The 17,500-nt window shown below is 36.0% G+C and overlaps 2 protein-coding genes across 2 annotated transcripts; both read right to left on the bottom strand.

Annotated features, from left to right (window-relative positions):
* Positions 3 to 8,112, bottom strand: LOC109709531 (U11/U12 small nuclear ribonucleoprotein 65 kDa protein). Its single transcript, XM_020231812.1, has 12 exons — positions 7,795 to 8,112; positions 6,720 to 6,791; positions 5,947 to 6,171; positions 5,268 to 5,349; positions 4,961 to 5,134; positions 4,522 to 4,683; positions 4,257 to 4,427; positions 3,535 to 3,622; positions 3,302 to 3,360; positions 1,661 to 1,726; positions 869 to 1,046; positions 3 to 395 (listed from the first exon to the last, which is right to left on the bottom strand). Exons 1-11 carry the CDS (start codon positions 8,010 to 8,012, stop codon positions 963 to 965), a joined length of 1,401 nt encoding a protein of 466 aa, XP_020087401.1. The 5' UTR covers positions 8,013 to 8,112; the 3' UTR covers positions 3 to 395; positions 869 to 962.
* LOC109708457 (NAC domain-containing protein 92-like) lies at positions 13,904 to 15,871 on the bottom strand. Its single transcript, XM_020230209.1, has 3 exons — positions 15,380 to 15,871; positions 14,933 to 15,213; positions 13,904 to 14,744 (listed from the first exon to the last, which is right to left on the bottom strand). The coding sequence occupies exons 1-3, from the start codon at positions 15,564 to 15,566 to the stop codon at positions 14,094 to 14,096; spliced, it is 1,119 nt and encodes a 372-aa protein (XP_020085798.1). The 5' UTR covers positions 15,567 to 15,871; the 3' UTR covers positions 13,904 to 14,093.

Below are 17,500 nucleotides of genomic sequence, written 5' to 3' on the forward strand. Positions count from 1 at the left end.
TGTAGAAATAATATGATAGTACAGAGTCGATAATTAAGTATACAAATATGTACACATGTATTGGTTGTAAGCAATAATTTGCCATCTAACAGTAGATGTGCCAAATATTTTAATAAGAGTTCAAAGCCGCGGTCATTGAACTTGAAAGTTGAGGACCAAAATGAAACGGGGCTAAGAGTTGATGGACTGGTGGTGCAGTTTACCCTAGAGATAAATTTGCAATCTACAAGTGCGTACCTTTCTTTACCCACCTCGGTTCCAACTGACTTTGTCCTCTTCCTGGGTAGAACAAAACTAGGGCGCGCGCACGATTAACCATCTCATTGCGGCAGCAGAGCTCCACTGCATGGATTGTAGTTGCTGGACTTCAAAATATGGCGAACGAGTCCACATAGCTTATCAACACAAAAGCAGAAGAATATGTCAAAAATCACCACAAAAACCAAAGGCCAAATTGAACAAAAATGACTAATCGATTCAGCAATATTAGAAAGTAACTAATGATAATTTGCACTTCGAAATGAGCTTTTAATAGATGATTAAAAACTTCCTCAGAAAAGCAGAAACAATAGTTCGTGCATATTCCATTCAGAGGATACAAAATCCTGAGCAAGACCAATCGCTGGTTTAACGACTCGTTCAAATTTTAATGAACAAATTTGATGCAAAATCTGGTTATTGAAGTTCTAGCACAGCTCATAGGAACCTAGATGAAGCACCTTGTGGCCACTATGCATGCATTATTGCATGAGGTCGACATGTGTAGCCCTATTATATGGGTGTTTCATCAGAAGTGCCCATAAAATAAATGACCCTCATGAATGCACACTATACACATCATTATTTTTTTAAAATGAAAAAACCATACCAATCTTTATTGGACATTGAAGAGCTGTGAGAATTTTTGGATCGATCAAAATTTCCATCCCAAGGTTACCGATGGTCTACAACAAAATCCCCATTTAGGTAGCTTTGCCAGCGACAGGATTGCGACCAAACTGGATGATCATTGCCTTGCCTTTGAATACATATCCATTAGCTAGATTCTGCAAAAGAGAGTAATTGATTATTATGAGCAATGCTCATTATTCTAAAATAAAAGATTAAAGGTGAAGAACATAATTATCGTATCTAAAGTACTGCAGAGTAATAAATGCAGATTCTCTGCTCCCCACTTTCGAGCCTATCTTTTTCACTTTCTTTTTTTTTGTTTTCCCCAAAAATAACTTAGGTAAAACAGTTCGGATAGAAATAGAGCTGCTTCGCAGACTCAGGCCTATTTGGAACACACCAGCTTTTATGTGTTCGATGGCCCCAAAAGAATTTCCAAAAGTGCTTGAGAGCTCCCCTCAAACGCTTCATAACAGAGAAGAATGCCTCTCCGGCATGATGCTTCTCCAGTGGCAGTTCCTATCATCATTTAAAAGCATTTGAGGGGAGCACTCCAAAGCATAAAAGATGCTTTTTTTTGGGCTGCTTTTGAAATTTGTGGGCCCTCCAAAGCATCAAAGCAGATGTTTTTTTTGGCCTACATATTCTCAAAATAGGCCCAGATATTAAAAAATAAAAGCAACATCATACATGAACTTAATTTTGCAAATAGTTTATAACTAAATTTTCAGCGGCCCTAAAAATTTTAAAAAAATAAAGATAGACAAACCAACGCATGCTGAGCAAGATCGACAGATGGAAAAGTCACAAATGCTTGACCTCTCATTCGTCCTTCCTGTTATATAAAGATCAAATAAATATAAGAAACAGAGATATTTACATATTATTTAATCAGGATCATCAGACAAACAACAAATTCCAAAAAAATTAGCATCAGTCTTCTCTCATATTCATAAGCCATCCAGTTATAATCTCGCATACAAGCATGGGAAGGCTTTTATCCAAAAAAAGGAGAGAAAAAAAAAGGAAAGAGAAGTAATGTGTCATGATAAGTTGATCTGATAAATACAAGTTTACCCTGCTACAACAACCAGAATCAAAACGTTATGGAACTAAGTAGGACACCAAAGCCTATTCCAGTAGACTAGTCCATACAATGAACGGATGCTAAGATGAGATTTGAAACAAAATTCATATTGAGGATAAACTTCTAAATGGGTGTTGAGGAGATGTTTTCTGAAGAGTTCCTGAAGTGTGCACAGCAACCTGGACTATAAGCAATTGAATAGGTAGTGTACATGATGCTTTTGTTGTTTCTCCCTCTTAAGCCTACCCTTGGATTTGGTTAAATTGTTCACAAAACATAGGTCCTCCAAACTAATGTGCCATCACATAAGAAGATAAAATAATCTCACAACCAATGACCCTTTGACAGTCTATACTCTATAGGCTTCCTCAATCTCTATGCACAAAATTAAACGGAAACAATAAATTGCATTCTCAAATGTCAGATACTTAATTAGTCACATCATCTCTGCTAAAGGGAATCTTTAGGAAAAGGGAAACTATTTGACAACAGTTTCACCATAATCTCCATTCTTCTTCTTCTTCTTCCCATAATGTGATGGCATGATAATATGATTACTAACATACTTAGGAGAAGAAACAAGATACTCTTTCTCCCTTCTTCTTCTTCTTCTTCTTCTTCTTCTTCTTCTCATAATGTGATGGCATGATAATATGACTATTAACATACTTGAGAGAAGAAACAAGATACAATAAGTTTTCTATTAACCTGAGTCCTAAGCACTCATTTAGTTCCTCAGGCACCAGGTCTCGGCTTTTAAGGACTATCTGGGTGGTTTGACAGCATAATAATTACCTCTTTAGATAAGCATTTTCTCTGACAAATTTCTCAACTTCCCTTCAGCATTCACCATAACAATTTCATGAGGACATAAGCATGAATATGCACTAAAAGTTAACAGGAATGACACCCAGAACTCAAGAGAATTGATATCAAATCATAAAAATTCCCAAGAAATGAAGGCAAATAAACTTTCTTTACAGATCAGGTCCTAATATCACAGGCATAAAGAGGAGAACTACTAAGCTCCGCAAGCCAATGACCAGGAAGATTGCACAGCACCAGTGTATAAATATAAACAATTAGTAAGAAGAGGAAGAGGAGAAATACATCAATTGATGTTAAATCATGAATCAAAAAAAGAGAGGGAGACAAACGAAACCTAGATAAGAACCATTAGACAGTCTAGCTAAGCAGATGGGAAAAAAATAAACAAAATGAAGCAACTGATTTTAGCAGCTAGCTGTAAATTTAAAATAAGCTTTTGCAACTAAGTGATAAAGCAGAGAGCAAGACAATAAAACATTAATAAGTATATCTGACCTGCATTAACTTAATATGCAAACCAGATCGAGCAGCATCAACACTTTCAAAAAGTGACCCTGAAAGGCACCACTAAAAGATAGCTTTAACCAGAACAAATGTACAAATAATTGCAAAAAATGGCAATATTGAAACGAGAGCAGTTAATTTAGGTTTATAAAATAACTTGCTGCTTATTTATTAAATGGTATTTCACTCTACTGAGCTTGCTTCAAATATATATGAATACTTGCCAAAAATAAAATAAAAGTCATCTGGAACGACATCCTTCGCCAAATTCTTGATGTAGAGAACAGCAGCAGGATTCCCAGGAGTGTAATTCTGCAAATTAAGAGCACTTTGTTGTCAAAGCCGCAGACCGGACAAATAATTTAGATCATTTAAGAAGTCACTTAAAGCAATCATAATATGCCAATCCAAATTTCACCGAAATACTATTATCACTTCAATGCTGAATTTTACTCTTCGTAAACCATTTAGCAGATGAATTATAAGAAAAGAACATCAACCAATAAAGCATGTAAGCTTGTGTATGTATATGTCGATTCAACAGATACAAGAAAGAAAAACAAAACACTATGGTCATAGTACAAAACATACATATACATATAAATCATAAAATTATTCAATGCACATATACTTACATGTATGTGTACATACATAGATGATATATTTATAAACAAATTAATACAAATTTTTTTAGAGATGAACCAAATCTATAGTTGATCTCTTACTACAGCTAGGATGAAAAAAACATTATTAAGTCCACCTTATAGGGAGGAGAATTCACAAAGGTAAGATATTCAAAGGATATGCTTATCATATTAAGTAGAATAAACTGCAGCAAGCACAAAATGTCTCTCCTGATGGGGTTCACCCACTTTTTCATAGGAACTTACCAAAAACATATGGCTATGGCTAAGAGAGACATCAAAATCAGAAGAATTTCTGATACCTTGAACATTGGAAGAGATAATATTTCCTCCGGGGGCAATTTCCCACTCTCAATTTCTTGAGGTGTTGCAAAATGCTTTTGTTGCAAGTGTTCTTCTTCTCTTGCCAACTCTTTGGTGTTGTTCTCATGTTCAGCAATTTCCTTCTGCATTGGCTTCGAGCCAATTTTTATCTGCAGAGAATTACTCAGTCACCATTTGTGAGCAAACGATTAAGTGATCAACCTTGTTTCAACAATGAAACAGGAGAAAATGAAAATGACAAACCTGTAGCACTGGGTTTTTCTTTTTTATTTTCAGAACCTCTTTCGGAACCAACATAGCAGGTTTCAGCCCTACAGCTTCATGTGCTACTCCTTTATCAACTGCAGGCCCCACGATGGCTTCTCGCTTGGCACGCTTTCTTCTACTGGTATCATCACGATCTTCCTGGTAAAATCAAATGCGATAAGCATGTCAAAGGACTCATTGGTAATAAATAGAAAGAAAAGGAATGTAACAGGACCACATATAGAAGAGAACTGCTTTGATCACCCCAAAAGATTCCACAGAGTGCAGTTCACTAGTCAAGTTCTACATTTAAGATGGATATCTAATCTAATTAACTGCAAGGATAACTGATAGAGTGCACATTGAACTATCAAAGTATATCCTGAGGTACCCCGAGCAGTACTCAAAAGAGAAACTACAGGTAATAGATGAGTACATCTGAGGACTCCATCTCAGATTCATCACTTGAAAGATCAGTCAACTGAGGTTTTGTAGAACTGGGGGGTGGTGGCGGTGGTGGAGGCGCAGGCACTTGCGGTGGCAGAGGTGGAGTTGGTAAAGCCATGCGAAATGGAGCTGGAATGTTCATTTTGTTCATCAAATGCAAAACCTGCCAAGATTATGACAACGTTCCATGTAAATAATTTAAATAGCATTAAGCGATCAAAACTGTTCACACAATTTTTCATTTATAGTTGTACACAGAAAGATAAAAGATGGTAAAGGCATAAACCATCTACAACCTGTGTATAAAAACGAGGAACAGCAATTAGGGCATTCACAATGTTGGTCAATATGTTCCCATCAGGAGGTGGGTATTCATACCTGTAAAAGAACGACATTTGCCAGATGAGACAAAAATATCTAAGTCGGAACTTCTTAATACATCATTTACAACATTGTGACTCTAATGTACTTATATCTAAAACCTACATTTTGGAAACCTCACAGGTATAAGAGGCAATCCATCAGTGATCGAGAGGAATATTTAGAGACCAAATATGTTACTAATACATACTGATATAGGACTAAATCCAAGTCAAACTACGACAAAAGACAAGCCATTCGAACCAAACAATGTAATTGAGTTTTCATTTCTAAATAAAACAATAAAGAAGTTCAGCTCCAAACAAATAAAAGTGCTCCTCATCAACCAAATTATGTAGCCCCTTAACCCATTTCAGCTCTCAAATGAATTTTAGATTACGACAATAACTTAGTAGTAGGTAAGAAACTTCCTATAAATCCCTTTCTCAAGTTGCTTCTGATGGCTTTATGTTTTAATCTGTTTAACAGGCAATACAAACTTGAGGAAATATTAAAATTCTAAAAAGCTCTAACAGAGTATGGTTGAATCAATCAATTTTTTTCAATATTAAGCATGATAAATGACTTTCCATGACTGATGAAATGATGTCGTACTCAAGATGAGGAGGAAATGAGTAGTCCACACCAAGCCTTGGAGCAATTGGTTCACCCCCATGTGTCAAGTTATTTGTGTTTTTACTGGAGTCTTTTAGAAGGGAGATTGGTGGATGAGATGAGCCTTTCACCAATTGATCTTGATGGTGTTGATGTTGATTTGAGTTCTTCAAATTTCCTTGGTTTGCTCTCTCGACAATTAAAACTTTACCAAGAAACCTCAATCTGAGAATCACCTCAGCCAACAAGAAAGAGCCAAAGGGAAAAAAGAACAAAATTATTAGACGTAAGAAACAGCTATAAATGGCATTCATCAGATATGTCGAGCTTAACAGTGAAAAAAATTGCCCTAATGTAATAATTAAAAGGAAACCCAGTTTATCAAATACCCTTATATAAATCTCAACCTGAAAATCACATCAGCCAACAAGGGCCAAATATAAAAAATACATTAGATGGAAGAAACAACTAAAAGTTGCGTTTATTGGAAGCTTAATAGCGAATAAAATCGCCCTAACAGAACAATTAAAACAAACCCAGTTTATCAAAAATCCATATATTTCAGATTTTGAATCAGTAGTAATCAAATGTGGATACACGCATCTCATAGTCCAGCTGGCGTATATATTTTCATCGGAGACTTTAAGGTCCAGGGTTCAAACCCTGGACATTGTGCTTCTCTTGGGTACTATGGCAGGTTGCATATAGGCTTCCCAAAAAAAGTAAGCAATGAATAGTTGAAATATTGAATCTTAGCTGCGTAGTATACATGCCTGTTCAATTGTGACAGCGCTTGATTAGCTAACATTTCATCCTTAAAATCCACAAATGCACAATTCCTCAACCTGAAAAGAGAAAAGGAGAAAAGGCAATCCCAAACAGTAGGGAAGGGCAGATATACAGAGACATGAATAACAAGAATGAGTAACAAAGTTGCTTCTTAGGTTGCTCTACAGAGATGATAATGCTAGGAAACACTGTTATCACCATCAATGCCCGCAATTTAAAAAAAAAATAAAAAAATAACTGTCAGGAAATTAGAAAGTTCTAGAATTTTGTACCATTATCACCATCAATGCCCCGAAAAATGAAGAACTCTTAAGCTAACGAATTCCAGAAGAACAGATAACTACATAAGCACATCTTCTTTACAAATTAAATATATGAAGCCTAGTTAACACAATTATCACCATCAGAATATAACACATCTCAAAGAAATGAAATCAAGAACAAAGAATCCCAAGATATAGCATCACTATCACCATCACAATGGCAAATCTTGATGTAAATCAAATCAATAAATCAATAAGACCAAGAAGAAAAGGAAGAAAAAGAAGTAGGAGAAGAAGAAGCGGCAGCAGCTTAAATAGCACCATTATCACCGACACATTTTGATAGAAGTGAAAAAAAAAAAAAAAAAATCAAGGGAGGAGGTGGAGCAGGAAGCAATGTACCTTGGCAGGATTATCACCAACAGCTGGCATGTTGATGCAAATCAAATAAATGAAATCAAGAAGAAGAAGACGACAGTGTAGCAGCATAACCACCACTAATTATCTAACAATTCTTGAAACAAATCAAATAAATGCAATTTAGAACAAAGAATCCCACGCAGCATCATTACCGCAATCAAAATATGGCACATCTTTGATACAAATCAAATAAATGTAATCAAGAAAAAGAAGAAGAGGCCTACGTTTACTCCATCATCAGCATCAACACATGACACATTTTGAGACAATACAAATTAACAACAACAACAACAACAATCACCATGAGCTTACGTCGCATCCAGGTAGAAATCAAAGCAATGGAATCAATAATCGAGGGTTCGGGGGTAGGTGGTACCTTCCACCGGCGCAGGGTCGCACAGAGGAAGCGCCGTAGTGGGAGAAGAGGCGAGAAAGCATCTCGTCCGGTATCGCCTCCGGGAGGTGCCGCACCAGAAGCGTCGCCGTCGCCGGCGCCGGCGCCGGCCCCGGCCCGCCGCCGCGCGGTTCATCTTGCGGCGGCACCGGGGGGGCGGAGGGGTCGTGGAGCGCATAGGAGGATGAGGTGCTCGCCATGGTGATCGCTCTTAGTCCCACTCTCTTTTATGGTTTCTAGGGTTTTTCAAACTACGTCTTCGTTCCCCCTTCGTTAATGGCGTTGCGTCGGGGACTCGGAGGGAGGGTTAAGAAGAGCAAACGAGGAGATTTGAGAAATGTAATGGGCCATTATGGCCCTCTTATTGGGCCATTTCGATTTGAAATTTTGACCGTTGGGCCCAGACTATTGGATGGATATCCTTCGCAGTTGCACACTATTGATAGCGGCCCAATCAGATCGATCCCTCCATTTTTATTTTTTTTTATTTTTTGGCTGTGAGGGTGATGTTTCTAGTAGAACCAATTGGTTTTGTTGAAAATTACGAAAAAAAAATTGTATTATACACGAGATAAAATATAATAAACTTATTTTATTTGTTTAGTGAGTCTATGAAAATATAACTTATATAACCCTAGCAGAAAATAAAAAATATATCTCCGGCTAAGTTGCTTCACATTTTAGGCTAAATAGCAAAGAGTTTTATAGTTGGTATCCGAGGTCCCGATCTTAAAGCCTATAATAGTTTTATAATTTCAGTTAAGTTTATTCTGAAAATAAATGAATAAAATAGTAGTATGCTAAGTAGTAAGTACCATTTCCTCGAAACCAAATAAGCTATTTCTATATGTACTATCTGAGAAGCTGCATGGCTCAAATCCATTATTTATGAAACACATACGCAGGGTTTTATACCCTGAATCCCTGATCTCTCAGATAGCACCTCCTTTAACAATAAACTCGTCTAAACAGCGGTTGCTGTGAATTATTTGATCATCTGAATTAATGGTTGACACCTGATGATGTGATCCTAGAGGTTTTGGGTTTAGATTGTGAAACTCAATAAACATAATTACCAAATCCATTTTTGACATATCTATTACTTAATAAAAAAGGTAAAAACATATAGAACTTACAAAAACTATGAATCTTGATTGTAGACCGTAATATTTTAATTTGTTTGATTTGGATTAGCCAACGCTATTTTAACTTTAAAATCTAAGCTAATTATTTACCGACTATTCCTAGCATAAGTGGCAAAGAATTTGGTGGCTGGTATCCGAGGTCCCGAGTTCGAATCCTAATTGATTCGCATATTCAGCTAATTTTTCGTGGGTAGCTACTCTCAAAAAAAATATATATATATCTAAGCTATTTAAACTCAAAATGGTCCTAGCTAGTTGGGATAAGTTATGGGTGTTTTTACCTAATTAAAAAACCTCATTTGGTCCTTAAATTTACACTCAGAGAGTAGACCACAACCTTATTTATATATTTGCATTAAACAGAACCTGATCCAGTTCCTACTTTGATCATTTCCTGTAGATTCCACAGGAATATCCTTAAAGGATATCATAGCTAGCAAAATATAAATGTCACATTGAGCCCATAAACACAATTATTTTTGAGGAATCCACCAATGAAATGTGTATGGGACTTTGAGTGCCTTCTCAAAACTCCTGTTGCCCACCCTGTACAAAGACAAAGGATGTGCATGCTTATCCTATCCACAAGAGGCTAAACCCTAAAGCCTTTGTCTACATTTTTGTCCTAATTAAATTGTTCAACACCCAATCAAAATTGCTTGCATAAATTTGGTGGCTCCTCATACTGAGGACAAATCATCATCGCATTTAATGCAGTAAGACTATGGTGATAATAATAATGATCAGCGAGAATGATATACGCAAAAAAGTTCGTGAATAGACCTCAACGACGACGTCGTATGCTCGATGTATAGCTAATTATCGAGAATTACGCGGAGAGACGCGGCGTAACATTTTCAAATACACATTCCAGCTCAATGTTGATCCACATAGCCCTTCAATTGTAGTCGCGAACGAGACAAATCGCGTACTATTTCGCTTACCTAGTTGGCTTCTCAAATTCAAAATTCTAGAAATTCTTTCCGGACCCACAAAAACTAACAGCTCAACTGTAATTTCTTTTACTTTTTTTGAAACTAGAAGCGGATTAGGGGTCACTACTGATTCTTCAAATAGCTCTACTTGAACAGTATTTCTAATTAAACAATCTCTATATATTTGGTAGTAATACCGTAAAAAAGAAGAAGAAGAAAATATGTGGCCGATGAATAGGAAGTAATTGGATCGAGATTCGTTGAGAACAGGTCGAAAATATCTCAACTTTGTTCAAGAGGTGACGAGTTTCTTGGAGAGTTTGGATTCATTGCAGGTGATCACGTCAATCGCTTTCAAGACCATGTCCGAACTGTAGCCTACAGGTGCACGATTAAGACTAGAGAACAAACTGTAATCAAACTCCTTAGACACTAACCGTCTCTGGCGCAAGTAGCAAAGGGCTTGGTAGTTGGTACCCGAGATCTTAAGTTCGAATCCTAGTTGATTAATATTTTCAACTAAGTTTATTTCTAAATAAAATAAACAAAACAGATAGCATGCTACTTATCTCTATAAAAAAAAAACTCCTTAGACATTTTACACTAATTAAATACAAAATCTAGGGTTTCCAGAGTCTTCATAGTGACACACACATATATACACATTCACAGTCACAGCAATAAAATATCAAAGAAGAGAGGGTAGGTTTAGAAACTTCCCAGTTACCAAACCTTATCAACTTGGTGGCAAAGCCAAAAGGGTGATATCACACTACAGAGATGCATCATGTTAAAGAATATTTTTTTAGAGCTAAATCCCATGTCTTTTCCACACTAATCGCGCCATTAATTAATTCTAACCATTATAATGGTTGATTAAATTAATGACAGGGGAAATATCAAGGAGAGCAAATGTCTTATGAAAATGAAGCATATAATGGATTTATCCTCGAGTTATAGAAATGGATAATATCTATCTCTTGGCCCTGTTATATCCACATCATCTCAATATCCCTTAACTATTTTTATGCCCTAGTGAGGAAGTGGGGGTTGAAGAGAGGAAGAGAAGCTTTTCGTCTGCACCCGGTGCATGCATTCGTGCATCCTGTATCACCTGCGAAGTATACTATAAAGATCTTGTCATGAATCTCACAAAAATTTGATCTTTGACGCGAATTTTAATTTGAATTTTTAACTTAAACTATGTGATCTACACATCCTACGATAGATTAAAATGATATTAAACTCGCATCTCAACAGGATCGACACAAAAAAATTCTTACAAAAATTGAGTCTCAAAAATAACCCTATAAATTAAATTTGATAATAATTATTTATTATATATTGAAGTATAAAATAAAATCGATAATTTTATGCGCCAATGTGATGTGCGCACATAATAAAATATGTAATAAAAAACTGGGGGCTACTGCAAGCTCGCGTCCATACCCGGAGGAGTCCTCCCGAACGGAACGCCGCAGGCGACCAATCGAGGTTTTTTTTTTTTTATTTGCCCGGTCACATAAGCGGTTCTCAGCTCCAATACAAATTACACATTCTAATAAAATCACTAATAATCGCAACAAAATTCTTAATTTATTTTACAAAAACTTCAAATATCACTCCTATGATTTCACTTTTTTTATTTTAATATTCTGCAATTTAAAGTATATTAATTTAGTACCCTAATTATTTTATTTTTTTCTTTTTATGATCATCTCTACTAATTTTTTTCGTTAAATTAGTGACAAAGTTAAAACTAAAATGTACTAAACTAAATATTCGATAAATCTAGGTGCGATATCTGAAATTTTTTGTATATAATTTAACAAAATGTTAATGAAAGAGCTTACGAAAAGAGAAAAATGAAACCACAGAGTACTAAAGTAAAACACTTTAAACCACAGGATACTAAATTAAGGTGTAAAATTATAGACGTGGTATTTAAAGTTTATGCTAAAAAAATTATGTGGGATTGAGTTAAATATAACTCGATTTATCTGCCCTATATTACTTCTTTGCTTAGAAAAAAAGTTACAATATAATTAATTAAAAATTAGAAAAACTCTTTCACACTTTCGCCTAACACTTTCCAACAAGAACCTTGGAAAAGTTTCTAGATGCAAAACTTAATATATAGATATTGTAAGTTCCAGAGAAGATTATATATAGGGTCTTACATTATCAAAGAAACTGACAGGTTACACAAACAAGGTTGGCTCGAAAAACAATATTGTGCGTTCCGCACTGTCGACACGGAGAGTTGCGACCACCTCATGTCCTCCTGTGTATTTGTTCGATACCTGCTCATTCGAGCGGACGGACCGAACATTTTACTAGAACCCCCGGCGGAGGTTAAAGAACTCTGGACCAGAGCTTCCAGCCTAGCAGACACACAGAAGAGATCACAAGCTTTGAGTCTTCTTTCAGCTATCTGGTGGGTAGTTTGGACCGAGAGAAATGACATGTTCTTCTGAGCGAAACAACCTAACCCCACACGAGCTCTGGATCGTATCAAACTGTTTATGGCTGATTGGACGACATAGTAGTAGCAGTAGCAGTAACAGCCGTTGTAGTGAGAGTTCGTACATCTATGCTTTGTATTTTCCACTTTCTTTCGCTAGTTTTATTTGTCGTTTTTTTGTCGGTTTTTTTTTTTTTAGCTTTTGTATCGCCCTTTTCCGACCCCTTTTAGGAGGTTCTGGCCACTTCCATTATGTAAGCCTAATTCATTTTCCTAATAAATAAAGCAGATAGTTCGCTATCCATTTCTCAAAAAAAAAAAAAAACAAAAAATTAAAAATTATGAAGATTCACTAACAATAGGCCTTTTTGTTAAATTTATTTATTTTTCTAATTTAGACCGCCTCAACTTCTACTTTTTTTAATTGAATTACCATACTTAGTAAAGTTATAAATTTCATTACATTTAATGATTCTATTAGTTACTAATCACATATCAATCGGTCTAGTTTTATTTGCCAAAAGTGAGTAAATTTAATAAATTGCAAATAAATTGATAAAATTATTTAGTTTTAAAAAAATCAAAGTTAAAATTCAGCTTTATCAATCTAATTTCTTTTCCCAAAACTAATTAAAATTATTAAATTTAATAAAGCCACTAATAATCGCAACAAAATTCTTAATTTATTTAACTAAACCAATCTCAAAATAAAAATTGAAAGTTCAGAAATTCTAAATAAAATAAATAAATAAATTTCAGAAAGGAGCCCCTTCAAAGCGTAATTTAGTTGAGGGGTCCCCGTAAATTTTGTACCAAAAGCATCAACTTTGAAACTAGTACACAGCTCATCCTAGAGTTGATAAAAAATTCGAATAATTTTTAGAAAAAATTAAAAAAATTGATGTGACAAATAGAATATTAATAATTTTAGAATAAAATGAGTATAAGATGTACACCACACTTTGAGATGTATCTATAGCATTGCTCTGAAACTTATACACAGCTAATTGGGCCGAGCCGAGCCGAGCCGAGCCGGGCCGGAGAGATCAATTCGCACGTGACAAATACATATTGCGAGTGGGAGGGAATATTCCCAAACAGGAGGGGAATATTCTCTCTCCCTCTCTCCCGGGTTTTGATGCACGAAGAAAGGGTGGGAGAGCTTGTTATGAAATGAAACGTAAACGCTTTGCTTTGAATGGAAACTAAAGCTATTATTAGAACATCCAAATTAAATACTCCACATCATAAACACTACCCCATTTTATTTACAAAATAAATAAATAATTAAATAATACGCATGAGCATGTATTGCATCACATGAATGGAAAAGGATGAGAGGAGGTTTCTATAAGAAGAAAGATAAGTTTTTGGCCATGTTCTTGAATTATTTTTTGGGTGGGTGTAAAAGTAGATTTGATGAGAGGGACATGACATTGAAGCAATAATTAATTAATTGGAAGTAAAAAAAAAAAAAAAGAATCAAAAAACATATCTATTGAGATTTGTTTAGGAGTTTGATCACTCATAGTTGAATTTGATGAGAATTATATAATTTGTACATTAGTTCTCACAACTCGTTCTCATTCAACAAATATTTTCCTTGATCTGTGTATGTACAAATAATTAAAACAGTGCACATAGATCTAGCAACACTTCTCTCTCTGTGGTTAATATTTGGAACATACATATTCTAACTAATATATTGGAGCAAACACATGAATAAATCAATCAATATCATTTTATACAGTACTTCAGTATACTATCTATGTCCATAACCGGCAAAGCCGAGGAAGGGCCGTCGAGATGATCGTCGTAGTTTTGCCTCGAGACGACGGACGAGATCTCGGTGGTGTTGTGATCGGTGCTGAGCCCCGTCTCCCGCGAGGGGCTGACCACTGACTGGTTCGACTGCTGCTCCACCTTGCAGTGCTTTCTTATCGCCGACGACACGTCGTAGTTGTTAGCGGCGACGAAACCTTCCTCATGGTGCAAGTAGGAGCTCAAAGGAGTGCTATTGAACATCTGCGCGTATAACGCCGAGTTATTCGCAGCTGGATTCATTCCTGAGCCCAGTTGATAATTGCCGATCATGCTTTGTGCATAGTCGAGGCCTATCATGGCGGGGTTGAGGAACGAAGGGGTCGACGAAGCGGTCGAAGGAAACCCCTTGGGATCAAAAACCATGTTGCTGTTGTTGTTGTTGTTGTTGGTGTTTACCATGCTGGGAGATGCACTGTAGTTATAAAGGGGGTCCATGAGAGGGGGCAATGCACTCGAGTCCAACAAATCACCCTCAAATGAGTTGATCCTCTCGAGTCCATGCACAGGGCTCGGTTTCTTTATCCCTGATGCCTTGTGGAAGATCCTAGACACAACCCATTCATCCTGCAATCATACAACTCAAATTCCTTACACAAAACCATTTTTGATAGATGTAATGGCCCAATCATTGAACAGCCAAAAAGAAAAGGACTCTTATATATATATAAATAAATATATGATATTTATCAAAAACTTTTCTTTTTAAAAGAAAGAGAAAAAGGTAAAAAAAAGAAGAAGAAGTAATATAATACCTTTAGGGATCTAGGGAGATTGGGGTGGGGGAGTTTCCCTTCAAGCCTATATTCATGCATGACCCAGTTGGTTTTCTCACCCTTGGGGGCTCTCCCTCTGTAGAACACAAGGGTCTTCTTCATGCCAACCAAGTTGCCTCTCCCCCTGTAGATCTCTTTATCTTTGCCTGTAGCCTTCCAGTATCCAGCTTCTGTGGCCCTGTTGGTTCTGGTGCCAGTTGGGTACTTCCTGTCCCTCTGGCAAAAGAAGTACCATTCCTTCTCCCCCAACTTAGCCTTGGCTGCACACAGCAATCACAAAACAAAGCAAATCAGAATTGCCTGTTTGGCTTAACTTCTGCTTCTGCGGCTTATGTTTCAAATCACAGACAAAATAATCGAGAACTGCAAAAGCAGAAGCTCTAAATTAAAGCTTCTGCTTCTGTTACAAAGAGAGAGAGAGCATACTGTGAAGATCCCACGGCTCGCACTTGTTGAGATCCACCTCTCCGACGGCGATTGCGCTGAAGTTGCGGTTCAAGACCTTGAGGGAGAGGTAGTGGGTGATGATCTCCTCATCTGTAGGGTGGAATCTGAATCCAGGGGGCAACTCTATGCTCTCCTCTCCCTGGTTGAGTATTGAAGAATCACCCATATTGCTTAACCTCTAAGAGACCCAATATAATCCCCTTAACACCCAATAAAAGAAAATTATAAGAGAAGTATGTATATATATATATATAAAAAAAGGAGATATTTATATATATATATTAACAATAAAAACACAAGAAGCTAGGAAGGGATGGATGTGTGATCAATATGTGAAAGCAACACCAAGGTATATTGCTGTTATTTGTAGGTGGGTTTATGAAAGAAGAGCATAGAGGGGATGGAGCTGCTTAAATAGAGAAAGTGAGGGGTTTCTCAAGGCCTAAGATCCGTGTTGTTTAAGGAACTTCTCAAAGAAGCCTCTCATTGGAGGGGGTTTTTTTTTATATACCTTTGTAGCTAGCTACTGGTATTGTTGTGATTGGTCATATTATTATTATTTTAACTCTCTAAGTAAAATATTAATATGCTATATATGTTTGTCTTGGTCTCTCTCTCTCCCATGCCCTTTTTCTCTTTTTGTAGGCTGAGTAGTTTCCAGGTATCTATATGTTTTGATAATTGACAATTTAGCTTCTGGAAAGGTTCTCTCTCTATGTTTTTTTTTTTTTTTCCTTTTTTGAGAGAGAGAGAGAGAGAGGGGGATAGTAAACTATCTATTTTATTTATTTTTAAAAATATAAATAAAATTAGCTAGAACTACATCAATCGTCAAACTCTTAGTCGACTGTGTTAGGTACGGTGAGTTCTCTTCCTATATTATCGACCAATGTTTGCGGCACAGATTTTTAAAGAATGTGATTAAATTGACTAACTATTTGCAATGAAGACATTTAATTAGTTGAGAAGGGTATGGGAGAAAAGGGAAAGGGAGTTAAAAAGGGAAGAAGATGGGTTGAGAGATAAGGTATGGAGAGGTTGTAGTGGTACATGCAGCTGAACCTAACACTAGGAAGTTCAATATCTACTACTAAAAAGTCACCATTCAAATTAAAGCTTGGAATTATTCTCTTCTCATTGAACTCCTCTTTCTTTTTGTTTATGACACATGCCAAAAACAGCTTTAAGTGAACATGGCTTGGCTTGGCTTGGCTAATTCATCTTTCCAAAAAGAGAGAGAGAATTTTTTTTTTAAAAAAAAAACTCTAAAATTACCTAAAATATATTTGCCACAATCGTAATTTACCTTCAGAATTTGAAAATATTAAAATCTTTTACCACCTGAATAAGCTTTTTTTCCAGTTCTCCTGCGCAATTAAGTACCAATTTCGTTAATTGGTCATGTCTGATAGAAATTAAAATTAATAATCCAATCTGACCATGCAAATTATTTTTTCAACTCTCGGGTGTGATCACATGCTAATGGATACTTGACCAAACTGACAAAAACGGGGGCTGCGTTCGTGAGATAAATATTAGCATTTTTAATTAACATTCCACCAATGTATTGCAATTTGGGAAAGCTTAAAATGCCAAAATCTATGGGTTAAGGATTCTTTCTCTAACATAGAAATTTAATACATTTGTTGGTCATTATTCTTAGGCAAAGTGAGACCATATACAATGACTTTGAAAATAAACCAAAAAAATAAATAAGACACAAAGAAATTCAACACAACAATTAAATACCAAACTTACCATTGAATATTAACAAATTAGAGAAACATCTGTTGTACCACTGAAAGATTAAGAAACATTAGTCTATCTTTGCAATATATTTTAAACCAATTTAAAAAAACAACTCAAACACCAGAGCTAAGAATTGGTCTATGAGGACTAAAATTGTGGAGATACAGCTATAAACATAGTATGTTATTATTATAATTATTATGTTTATGACATCTAATAACTACATAAAATACACTAGAGAAGAACGTAGACACTGACATGGCCTTGCCCATTTAAAAATTACAAGATTTGGAACTTCGGCATGTTTCATAATGTCTCAGAAATGCCACACATTAAACACAAATAGTCACA

Source organism: Ananas comosus, linkage group 4, assembly GCF_001540865.1.
Source record: "Ananas comosus cultivar F153 linkage group 4, ASM154086v1, whole genome shotgun sequence".
Lineage (NCBI taxonomy): Eukaryota > Viridiplantae > Streptophyta > Magnoliopsida > Poales > Bromeliaceae > Ananas > Ananas comosus.

What these genes read in the sequence shown, in the direction of transcription:
- LOC109708457 (XM_020230209.1), bottom strand. Translation starts at nt 15,566, where the DNA reads ATGGGTGATTCTTCAATACTCAACCAGGGAGAGGAGAGCATAGAGTTG. An exon ending in CGAGCCGTGGGATCTTCACA is followed by an intron (nt 15,214 to 15,379) that starts GTATGCTCTCTC and finishes TGCTGTGTGCAG; the next exon opens with CCAAGGCTAAGTTGGGGGAG. An exon ending in ATCTCCCTAGATCCCTAAAG is followed by an intron (nt 14,745 to 14,932) that starts GTATTATATTAC and finishes GTATGATTGCAG; the next exon opens with GATGAATGGGTTGTGTCTAG.
- LOC109709531 (XM_020231812.1), bottom strand. Translation starts at nt 8,012, where the DNA reads ATGGCGAGCACCTCATCCTCCTATGCGCTCCACGACCCCTCCGCCCCC. An exon ending in GCGCTGTCACAATTGAACAG is followed by an intron (nt 6,172 to 6,719) that starts GCATGTATACTA and finishes GGTGATTCTCAG; the next exon opens with ATTGAGGTTTCTTGGTAAAG. An exon ending in CTGAGATGGAGTCCTCAGAT is followed by an intron (nt 4,684 to 4,960) that starts GTACTCATCTAT and finishes TGATTTTACCAG; the next exon opens with GAAGATCGTGATGATACCAG.